At 40.6% G+C, this 12,452-nt stretch overlaps 1 protein-coding gene across 1 annotated transcript in view; it reads left to right on the forward strand.

The window, feature by feature from the left end:
- Positions 1-2,502: 2,502 nt before the first annotated feature.
- LOC124289283 (patatin-like phospholipase domain-containing protein 7) overlaps positions 2,503-12,452 on the forward strand; it is an 88,606-nt gene continuing 78,656 nt past the window's right edge. Inside the window, 4 exon segments of the mRNA XM_046725897.1 lie at positions 2,503-2,634; positions 10,987-11,068; positions 11,410-11,432; positions 11,434-11,499. Coding sequence (XP_046581853.1) covers positions 2,572-2,634; positions 10,987-11,068; positions 11,410-11,432; positions 11,434-11,499 — 234 coding nt within the window. The 5' untranslated portion in view covers positions 2,503-2,571.

The raw sequence follows: 12,452 nt of genomic DNA on the forward strand, positions 1-12,452 counted from the left end.
GTGGGTGGACGTTGTGGCACCAGAGTGGCTGTTGGCCTGGAGACAATTACAACGAGTTTATAACTTGATTATTTCAATCATATCTATCGGGGCAATCTCCAAACACACATTCCGGCTTTGTAAGATTTGGAAATATTTCCACGCAAATCGAATTAATGTGTATTTAGCCATGTGAAAGTCAAAGTTTATTTTAGAATTTCAGATTTCATTCGGTGTTGGAAATGGACTTTAGCACAAAACACGTCTTTCCGGATTTTGTATGGGGGTTGAGGTGTTTTCCTTGTAAATCAGTATATATTCGATCATTAGCTATAATTACACCATCAAACAACATATTGTTCTAGATAAAGTCTCGAGGTGAGGTGAGGTGAAATTGGGTTTAACGTCGTGCTTGAGAACGTGCATGCGTGTGTATGTGTATGTGCGGCTGCTTGTGCTAGCCCAGACTTAAGCTGGTTTTATAGTGCTAGCCCACTGAGATACCATGCCGCAGTGAAGCATGAATACCCCACTCAGACACATTATACTTACTCCGAGCCGACCAGTCCTTGTTGTACCCATTAATGCCGAGCGCCAGACAGGGACCAACAAGTACCATATTTTAACGTCTTTTGGTATGACCCGGTCGGGGATCGAACTCGCGACCTTCCGCTCTCGGGGCGGACGCTCTAACCACTACACCACGGAGGCGGTCGATAAAGTCTCGAGCTCTGCAATGACGTAATAATACAATTATTACACTTCCCGTAATAATCCTCTTATTTCCTGTTCCTCACTAACAGCACAGGTGTATCACGGAAGTGTCACCTGTCATAACACGACGGAAGGCACCATTCTGAAGAATTAACCTAGCTCGGATGTCTCAATCACCATCAGGTGATCGCACTGCTCTATCTTGAATAATTTTTATTTTACTCAATCGTTACGAATATTATATCTCATATTATTTGTCAGTTCCTGAGACAAAGGAAATTCTGATGTAGTTAATGGCAGTTGTTAGTTACCGATAGTTACCCATTATCAGTTGTAACAGGGACTGACTGACTGAGTTTAGTTTTACGCCGCTTTTAGCAATATTAGAGCAATATCACGGCGGGGGACACCAGAAATGGGCTTAACACATTGTGCCCATGTGGGGATTCGAACCCGGGTCTTCGGCGTGACGAGACAACGCTTTAACCACTAGGCTACCCCACCGCCCCCGTTGTTGTTGTAACAGGGAGACGATATACCGTTGTAGATTATCCCCTGGTTGTAAGGACTGTCAAGCTATATCAAATGTACCAAACCAGAATTGTCGGTCTATATCAACTCTTATCTGTCCAGTATGGAAGTCGTGTTTCATCATCAGAGATGGACTATTGGTGACTTGAACAATGCTTAACGTATAGTCATCAGCAAAATACAATTCATATACACTACACAGTGCTGGAACCCCGTTGAGCAGGCGGCATTGTTCCAAGGAAATAAGGGGCGGTGGGGTAGCCTAATGGTTAAAGCGTTAGCTCGTCACGCCGAAGACCCGGGTTCGAATCCCCACATGGGTACAATGTGTGAAGCCCATTTCTGGTGTCTCCCGCCGTGATGTTGCTGGAATATTGCTAAAAGCGGCGTAAAACCAAACTCAGTCAGTCAGCCAAGGACATAAGCCCTTAGCATCGAATAATTGGTACATACGGTAATGTCCCTTTAACACTGATACATACGTCTCAACAGTAGTCATACTGGGGCTTATACAGCACTCCGCATTTTCACCCGTTTTGACGAGAGTTTCAATGGTCATTAAATAGACTTCCATGACAACATGGTGTGTGTGTGTGCGTGCGTGCGTGCTCGCGAGCGTGCGCACCCCTGCCTTGATCCGCCTATAATTATTAATAGATGCACTACTGCAGGGGTTCCGGATTTATAAACAGGATTCGGATTAATGAAGATTCACTGAATCATGTTCTCAAAATGCGGTCCCGTTTGACCTGCGTCACTTTATATTTCTTAATTAAGCTACTGATTGTTTTTAGATTATTGTATTTGCAGTGCATGTCGTTCAAAAATCGTGTTTGCTTGTGTTGATTAGGTTCATTGTATTATTCAGTCACCAGCAGTGTCCAACATAAAGCCATATCCTCCCTCCTTTTATTTAACCTATTGATTGTTTTTACACTATTGTATTTACAGTGTGGTGTTTCTGTGGTATGCATAGAAATCCAAACAACAGAAAAGTTTCAAATTCAACAGTCGTTAAAACAGAGAGACTATATAACGTGTTGTAGATTATCCCTGGTTAAAATAACGAAAATACAATAGGAAGTTTGCATCGAGTAACGTTGTCTTTTGTTTCCTTTTGTGTGCTTGTGAAAACAATATGAAGCTGTGAATTTTGTTATGATGTCTAGAATCGGACAATTTAAATCGTATTGAACATGAAAGGGTTGTGCATTATCATTTCGTGTGGTAAGCTAGTAAGTTCGAGAGAAAGAGTTATGTCCCTTAGATATCCTCGTACCAAAATGGTTCAGCAGACAACGAAACTTTGACCCCATGACGAAGTTTATAGACAAAACGTAAACAGTTATGGACTTAGGTCCTCAGATTAATCAAGGCTTGAAACATCTCTCAGAATTCGAACTAACCATGGTATTTATTTTTGTTACATTATATCTAACGCAGTTTTTTTGTTGTAAACAAGGAAACACGCAACACATGCAAACTGACAACGTCTTGTCAAATTACGAAACAACTAACTGTCAAATCAAAACATATTTTTGTGACAGTCGGCTAATTACATTACACTGAATGAAGTAGATGTATTTTAGGCATTGGTGTTTTCCCGAAATGGCACTGACAACTTTATTGAACTGTTTAAAAAGGAGAAATCTGAATAAAATGCAGTCCCCTGGCCCTGGAAAAAAGCCGACATGCATTGATTTGAAACTTCACGTGTGCAATGTCAGTATTGTGAAACAATTTTGTTTGCTTGTGTTGCGTGGTTCATTGTATCGTTCATTTGTCAGCAGTGTCCAACATAAAACCATATCCTCCCAATTTTACAAACATTTCTTATGGAGTCTAATTTGTTAGTTTTTACAAGAGCCATCTTGTTGAAGGTGGTAACACTGATACATAGGGCTATGTAATGCAGACGCTTTTCAGTTTATAGAAATTTGGTGCAAAATCTTAGTACTATATAAAATACTAGAAGGTACTCTGGAATACCATTCCTTGATGGCTAAACTTAATCATTGCACATACAAGGCAAACTGCTTTGAAATCCAGCATGGCAGTTCATATTCTCCGAAATATATCTCTGAATTTATATGAGATTTTCATTATCACAACAGTCATGCATTCAGGGAGCATACACATGCTGTATTTACTTATGCACCTTTTGAACTCGTTATCAACATGGCAAAACAGAACTACAACATGAACCGATTTCATTTGGAGGAGTATGGAATTGTCAACAGTTTTGTAGTAGTGGACACCATTTTGGTTTTGGTTAGGGTAGACATCTCTGTACCCTATCAGCCCAGTTTGGCAATTTCATATAATAATCTTATTCTTACTTCATTAAGCATGCTGAATGATAAAAATGGGGATCTTGATGATGATGGTTCCATTTGTGCACAACCAATTTCAATCCAAGTATTTGTTCATAGTTCTAAATGATATGGAAGGATAAAAGTTAAACTCAGGGAATGTACATATTATTCATAGTAAGAAACTTTGAGGAGGTATGTCTTTTGTCCACATTTGAATGCAAACAGTGAAGGTGATGTCTTAAGATTCAGTGACAGATCTGCAGAGTATGAACAAGATTTTGAGCTGTTATTACTATTAGTGGATGTTGTTAGATGATCATAGGATGTGATGAGATCTGTATGAAATGATTGGGTCATGCTGTTAACACATGTGTAGGTGATGGTCAATATTTTGTATACTGAATCGTTGCTTGGCTGGGTAGCCAGTGTAATGACATAACTGATGCAGTTGATGCTGTCATACCATTTGTCTAACACATGCACTGCTGACTTCTGACTTTTCTGAAGTTTTGTGAGTGGGATTCGTTGATGTGATGAACCCATTACAATAATCCAGAGTGGAGAGGGTCACGTACCTGACTTCATGATGTGCAGCTTCTTTTGTGAGGTATGTGTGAATGGATTGATGTACCTTGAGTGGAAATCACAGGGCGTACATGTATACAATGTGTGAGGATTCACAGATTAGCCAGAGATATGTATGGTGCTCATGGATCTCCATACATCATAGATAACATATGTTATATTTGGGATTACACTTTCTCAGTAAAGTACAGATGCTTGTAGTTATTTTGGATGTAGTCCCATCTGGGATTTGAATCCACACTCTCAGAGTCAGGCATATAGTCACCAGCACACAACTTCAGGAATCAAATCCATTCAGATCTGACTCACTTTGAGTGCTGGGGATTAGGTATTTGAATTGGTACTTCACTGGCATAGTTTACTCTATAGTAAGTGTGGGAAAACTAGACAAACAGGCAGTGAAGAGTTTACTTTGAAACTCGGAAATATCAACATGGCTTGAGTTTGGATGCTACTTTATCATGTAAGCATATTTTTCCAGATACCTGATTGGTCTAGAGGCGGTCATGTGACCGTCGACAGAAAAGCATATTGACTCCAACCCAGGTCCTACCAAAAGTCATATTGACTTGAGTTACTAAAAATAGATTTTGACGTCAAGCTATGGCGTCATTCTATTGTTTACATGTCACAGTATTGTTGACATAACGTTATTGGTTTGTAGCGAAAATAAAATTACTTTTCTTAACTAAATGGACATGTTTTGGCTTTTAGAAGCTTTTTACATAATTAAATTATATAATATATATATAATAATTACATAATAAAACAATCATGGACTGGTGAATTTGGTCAATACCTGTTTTTATGGACCCGCGAAAAGCAATATTGACCGAGGACGAAGTCAATATTGCTTTTCCGGGTCCATAAAAACATGTATTGACTTCATCACCAGTCTATAATTGTATATTATCACATACTGTAATATATTGTCCACTGAGCCTCAGTGCTTTGACTTCCCTTCTCTGCAGCTTCCTTGCATCACAATGGTGGTGTGTACTTTAGAACAAAATGTTGCAGGCTGCTAAATTTTCTCTAGGGATGTCAGCTTGGTCGTTTTGAATAATACAATCTAGATATCGGTCTCTGCGATCTTTCTTCATGTCTGATTGAAGTGGTTCAAATATGATGGTGAAAGTTATTTGGGTGTATCAATATGACTCTAATGTGGAGACATACATGTTACAACAAGGTGAATCATAACATGGAATCCCACTTCCACATATGCCATCATATGCTTATGAGTAGACTAGAGCCACTGGCATGATAAATGAACACTGGGCAATAATATCAATAATATCGTTGCTTGCTAAACAATGTAATGGAATGAAAACTCACTGCAATCACTACAATATACTGATGTTTCAGTTGTTTGATTTCATCAGCTATCAGAGTCTTAAAAGTCAAGTAAGAAATCTTTGTTTGTTTATATTCCAGTACATAAAGTGATTCTTCTGTGTTTTGGTTTACTTTGCAACACCCACCCATCTACTGCTAATTATTACAGGTTTTATTCTGGGTTAGAATGGCTCTCAAAACACCTATGTCTGATGTAAGACTGACTGACTGAGTTTGGTTTTACGCCGCTTTTAGCAATATTCCAGCAAAATCACGGCGGGGGACACCAGAAATGGGCTTCACACATTGGGCCCATGTGGGGATTTGAACCCGGGTCTTCGGCGTGACGAGCCAACGCTTTAACCATTAGGCTACCCCACCGCCCCCTCTGATGTAAGAGGTTGAGTTACTTATCAAGTGATTTGGTTGACAGCATGCAGACATACCCCAACATCCAACTAGATTGAGAGGACATCTGAGATTGTATATATACCCCAGGGGCTAGTTTAAGATAGATCCAACAACATGTGCTTATTATAACTGGCAGCTTAATGGAATGTTTGGTTAGATTCTGTCCGATAGAATGTCAATCAGGGCTTTACAACATTTGCAAATGTGTGTCCAGCATGCACAAATGTAGAGAATGGATGCAGACAAAAATTCACTGTGTCCATGGGTTGCACAATATTATTCATTGTACCCACAACACATCTATGACTCTGCTAAGTGTTTGGTTGTTTCTTTCAGAGCAGTTACATGCATCATTTCATCCATCAGTCCACATGATCATGATTCATTCCAGGCTCTAAGGATATTGTCAAAAGATACAGTTCTCTACACCGTTACAACAGAGGACCCTCGTAATGCCTGCAAGGACCCTTAAAACTAATATTTAGGTGTCCCAGGGGACCCCCATGTTTGTGGGTCCAATTAGATGATGCTGTAAATGTTGCTCATGATATCATCCATTGGTTTGTCTGGTCCATATTTGAATATTTACAAAGTGCCACCTGTATTGGAATGTATTGCGGTACAAGTTTATTTATCACTACACAGTACATAAGCAGTTGTAAGTAATTATCCCAAACTGGTTCCCCCTCTCAGGTTATACAGTGGTATTGGTAACTAGCCATGCTTATGTTACCATGGTTATTTCTTTCTGCACTTGATGCAGTGTTGCCATGGTTACCACATTTACTAATGTATTCATCAGTTTACCATCACACAAGGATGTTTCCTGAATATGTGTGATCATTATTGATCTAAAATTATGTGTATTCTACATACAATAACATGGTTTGGAGTATAGAAATAGATATTTCAGCATATTTGTTGTCATTAGTTACTGTTGACACACATTTGCATTAATAACTTTGTAGACATTTGTCTTCGACAACTGACAATAACATCTCCGTTTTGGCACATGAAAACTTTACTTACTTATAAAATAATAATTATAATAAATACTAATAAAAATAGTGTGTGTGTATGCCACAACTTTCATAATGATTATCATTCATATTTCTTCCCGTCAATGTTAATTATGGATAATTTTAGTTTTTGCTAGTTCAAAGATTCAAATGTTGTAGAAATAAAATTTAGAAACTTAACAACATATCCAAGCTCAGTAACCTGATCTGTCTCAGCTCTAAGCTTGTTGATGATGATGATGATGATGATGATGATGATTTGGAGACTTTCCGGCATAAGCTTGTTGAGCATGTTAAGTAGCTTATGTAGGAACAGCTTATTAATCTGATTGATCCAGGAATATTTGTTCAAAACCAACGTTGTCATGGCAAGAGTTAATGATTACATTTGATTGATGAAATTTACAAGAACTACTAGCAGTTGACAACTTGTGCATGTTTCAGTTTATAATTGGGTGTAAGAATGTTCGGGAAGACAATCTACAGGAAACATCTGGCATGTTGCAGTAATTACAAGGAAGCGTGGCACAGACAAAGATACATTATCAATGTGTTTGTCAGAAACTAAGAATTGAGAGTCTGTGTAAATATAAATTGTGGTTAGAATTTGTTTAATGGTTTTCTCATTTGGTGGGTTTTGAAAAGAATGTTATAGCTCTAGCAGCAAACTCCATTGCCCAGGCATGTGAGGACTGTACATTTCCTGCAAGTGAAGTAGATCAACACTGTAAGTACTTGTTGAGTAATTTGTTTCGAAGATTAATTTGAAACACTTTCTTATAAAATTGTCTACAAAATACAAATATATTGTACATGCTTAGTAACAGGTGTGAGACATGGCATGGTCTTAAATAACTACCATTCCTGGCTACTGACATTTACATGGTACTGCAACATGAGAGTACCTTAGACCCGTGAAGATCCAGGTTAGAATTCATCTTCAGTAACACATGCTTGTCGTAAGAGGCGACTAACACTAACAGGGCCGGGTGGTCAGGCTCGCTGACTTGGATGACACATGCCATCGTATCCCAATTGTGTAGATAGATGCTCATGATGTTATTCACAGGATTGTTTGGTCCAGCCAACTGCCATATAGATGGAATAATGCTGAGTGAAGCGTAACACTAAACTCACTCACTCACTGAGAGGACCTATGTCGGACATTGTGTCATGGCAGATGAGTTTGGCCTGGAAAACAATTATCGTTTTGGTATATTGTGGTATCTGAAGTTCAAGTGCTAAAAGTTGGGTTATAGTCATACAGCCCCTCTTGGGCCATGTGTTGAACATGTTTCCTCATGCATTGTGTACATGGTCTGTTTGTTATTCTCTAAATGCTGAGGAGAATGGGGGGATGCTTGTTTGGCTTTCACTTTGGAAACATGTTTTTCCAACCATTTGATTCAAGTTTGCTGGTTTCATTTAACCTTTGTTTACCTGTTTACTTGTACTACCTGAAGCATGGTGTTATTATCTTTAACTCACCTGACTGATTGTCATGGCCAGGATGTACCATGTCTGTCTGTCTTTTAGCAGCTTGTCTAAAGAAACTGAAACTTCATGTTATTGTTCCTATCAATCGATGCCACAGTTTTGTACAAGAGCTTCAATCCCATCGCCTGACGCCAGGGACAAGTCAGTTTTCATTTCGGGCAATCAAATAATGGTGTCTTACTTGTCCGTGGGCTACTAGATAATTTCCACTTATGGTTTCAAACTGCAAATAAACTTGGATTTAATTTCATATCTGCTCAAAATGTAGCTATTAAATTTCGCAATGATAATAAAGTAGAGTTATCTTTCTTTGCTATTTATCACTTTTCAATAAATAGTCCAGTAAACATTAACATCAAATACCATTTTGATATTATTCTTTCATAATTACATCATCATAATTATGTGGGGCGGTGGCTCGTCACGCTGAAGACCCGGGTTCGAATCCCCACATGGGTACAATGTGTGAAGCCCATTTCTGGCTAAAAGCAGCGTAAAACCAAACTCAGTCAGTCAGTCATCATAATTATGTCATAAAATCAGGGCAAGTGGAAAATTAGTCAGGACAAGTTACTTTCTTAAAGTCACTTGCCCTGTGGCAAGCGGCTTTTAAAAAAAAAATTAAACCCCTGATGTTCATAGTCATATTTGTGCACGTGTTACAAATTTTGGTATATGTTCTATCGCTGTTGTTTTTTAGTGGAATTAGACATACAATTATGTTCTATTGTTTTGCTCACATGTCTGTTTGCCTAGAATGTGGTGTGTTGTCTTTTTCGGCATTCACTTTTGTATTAGCTACATTTATTCTGAAATACAGTACCAGGGATAGAAATGTGTTTTTTCTGAAGGGTGCCACTGGGCACCAGACAGATGATTTAGGTGGCCCTGTTAGTGTGCCCATACCTTTTAATTCAACTTACATCACAACAATTATGCTGTGTCAGTTTATTGTTTAATAAACCAGTAGCATCATGTAAACCTGTAAACTTAAGAGTTGGATTTCTTGAACATTATCATGACTGTAAGAATATTTCAGCTTCATATTGTCTTTGACCCATAACCGAACCCACAAACTGTGTTATCATCGAAAACAGGATTTTCTATTATGCACACTGCATTCAAATGATCACGCCCATGCTGAGGTGTGAGACTGAAAGTGCAATTGATGAACATGGGATGCACAAATAGGTTTTGAATCATTTGAGTTGGTCAAATTATATCGCAGTTTCCATTAAATAAATGGTGAGTATTATTATCATTTTAATCTTGCCACTAGGGCACAGTGAAGATATCTCATCTGTTTCATTTCAGTATTTTCCTGGCCATGGCCGGCAAATTAAGTGCTGTTTCAATCCTGAATACCTTTGTTGGTGTGAAGAAGTGACTGGGTAGTCGGGGCTGGTAGTCGGGGCTGGTAGTCGGGGCTGGTAGTCGGGCTGGTAGGGCCTGGTAGTCGGGCCTGGTAGTCCTGGAGGGCTGGTAGTCGAAACTAGTAGTCGGGGCTGGTAGTCGGGCTGGTAGTCGGGCTGGTAGTCGGGTAGCCTGGGTAGTCGGGGCTGGTAGTCGGGGCTGGTAGTCGGGGCTGGTAGTCGGGCTGGTAGTCGGGCTGGTCGTCGGGCTGGTAGTCGGAGTGAGGGCTGGTGGTCGGGGCTGGTAGTCGGGCTGGTAGTCGGGCTGGTAGTCGGGAGCTGGTATCGCCGGGCTGGTAGTCGGGCTGGTAGTCGGGGCTGGTAGTCGGGCTGGTAGTCGGGGCTGGTCGTCGAGGCTGGTAGTCGGGCTGGTCAGTAGTGGGGCTGGTAGTCGTCAGCCTGGTAGTCGGGCTGGTAGTCGGGCTGGTAGTCTGGGGCTGGTAGTCGGGCTGGTAGTCGGGGCTGGTAGTCGGGGCTGGTAGTCGGGGCTGGTAGTCGGGCTGGTAGTCGGGGCTGGTAGTCGGGCCTGGTAGTCGGGCCTGGTAGTCGGGGCTGGTAGTCGGGCCTCCGGGCTGGTAGTCGGGCTGGTCGTCGGGCTGGTAGTCAGGCCTGGTGAGGGCTAGTCGGGCTGGCGGGCTAATTAAAGTCGGGTAGTAGGGCCTGGTAGTCGGGGCTGGTAGTCGGGCCTGGTAGTCGGGCTGGGCTGGTAGTCGCCGGGGGTCGGGTAGTCGCCGGGGCTGGTCAAAGTCGGGGGTAGTCGCCGGGCTGGTCGTCGGCTGGTCACGTCGGGCCTGGTCGTGGGGGCTGGTAGGCTGGTAGTCGGGCCTGGTAACCAGGTTATTTGTGTGTCGTATTATTATTATTTTTATTATTCGATATTTATATAGCACACATATCCACGCACTAGTGCATGCTCAAGGTGCAGCAGTGTCATCATTGCACATTATATGAATCACTGGATCGTCTGGTCCAGACAACTATCATAGCTGTAATGTTCTTAAATGTGACATTAAACAAGTAACAAGCATACAGTCTCCACTACATTTTGTCGACCACTACATGTTGTTGACCATTCACCTGTCCACCTGTGCTACAAGTGAAATAGTAATTGCCCATTAATTTGGTGTGGATGAGTCCTGGCCTAGAAAATATAATAGTCTCTCACTCCAATGTTTTCTATTACAGAGCATCATGATCACGTTTGTTGTTGCCACCATTACCATCCTGGTTGTCCTCTTCTTTGGAATATGGAAGTTCAGAACAAAAGGTAAGAGCATGCTGGGCATCTATAGCTGTCCCTCCATTGTAACACTACAGCAACATGGTAGACATTTTGCATGCTGACAGGTCAGTGGTTTGTGGCCATATTAAACTGCAGCATGGTATCTTCAAGGCAAGCACTGTGAAACATTAACATAAGTCCCTCTTAAAAAAGGCGAATCCCCCAAACACCACACACCACTCCCCAACACACATGTGCATGCATGCATGTTATGATATAAGTGCAGTAACTTTTAACATGTTTAATGCCAAATTGAATCAGTTTCATCTAACCTCTGCAATGTAAGCTGGTGTCTATGCTCACTAACAGTGTGTTTGTTCTTCCAGTGTTGCCCAGTCAAAGTGAGGCAAACAAAAAAGTATCGCTTCAGGAAACGAGACAAGATGCTGTTTTATGGCAGAAAGATGTTACGGAAAGTAAGTGTTTCACAGTGAACATGGTGACTAATGGGTGAGTGAGTGAGTTTAGTTTTACTCTGCTTTTAGCCAGATTCCAGCAATATCACAGCTGTGGACACCAGAAATGGGCTTCACACATTGTTCCCATGTGGGGAATCAAACCTGGGTCTTCGGCTACCTTACCGCCCCTGGTGACTATTAGGTCATATGTTACATCTGTGTGGGTTTTAGTTGGTTTATGAGAATGACAGACAAACAAATGAAAAACACACACTTATGGGGGAATAAATATCTTGGAAAGTGTTTCCTGTCTTACTGTAGGTGACATGGTACCTTGTTATGTTACTGCTCTTCATAAGAAGTGCTAAATAATATGTACAAACATCTGTAATCTTATGGAAGAAAAATCCAATCAATTGCCTTCAAGTGTCATTCTGCAGTCATTCTGCTGTGGTAGTGTGATCTTGAGTTTGTTTTACATTCATAAGTAGCAATACTACTCTGAAAGCTGAAAATTATTGTTTGATGTTTTTAGACCACCAGCATTGCATTTTAGGCCACATTGCTTGTAGACAGAGTGAATAAAAGGCTTTATACAATATTGATTTGTTGTAGGCAACTATTAGCCCATCAGGTTGACATGGACTGGAGCGATGAGGATATTAATATGACCAATTTGTTGTGATAGGAGCAATTAGTAGTGGTAAACAATGAACACAGTGAAATTGGAGGATGGAAACATAAACATGATATGAAGGCCTCATTTGCAGCAGGTGGCTTTGGATCTGAATTACTGTTGACATATTGAACAAATAATGTTCTTGTCTGAAAGCTTCTTGTGGGAGTGTGTATGGTGTACATGTGTGTGTTTGGTGTGTTTTTTTTTGGGGGGATGTTGTTGACAGTGTTGGGCTGGCTGTGGGTTCTCAATCTTTCATTTGAAAAGAAAACCCTGCAGTAATAACTTGACT

Source organism: Haliotis rubra, unplaced genomic scaffold, assembly GCF_003918875.1.
Source record: "Haliotis rubra isolate DU_JTF1 unplaced genomic scaffold, ASM391887v1 Scf1118, whole genome shotgun sequence".
In the NCBI taxonomy this organism is placed as follows: domain Eukaryota; kingdom Metazoa; phylum Mollusca; class Gastropoda; order Lepetellida; family Haliotidae; genus Haliotis; species Haliotis rubra.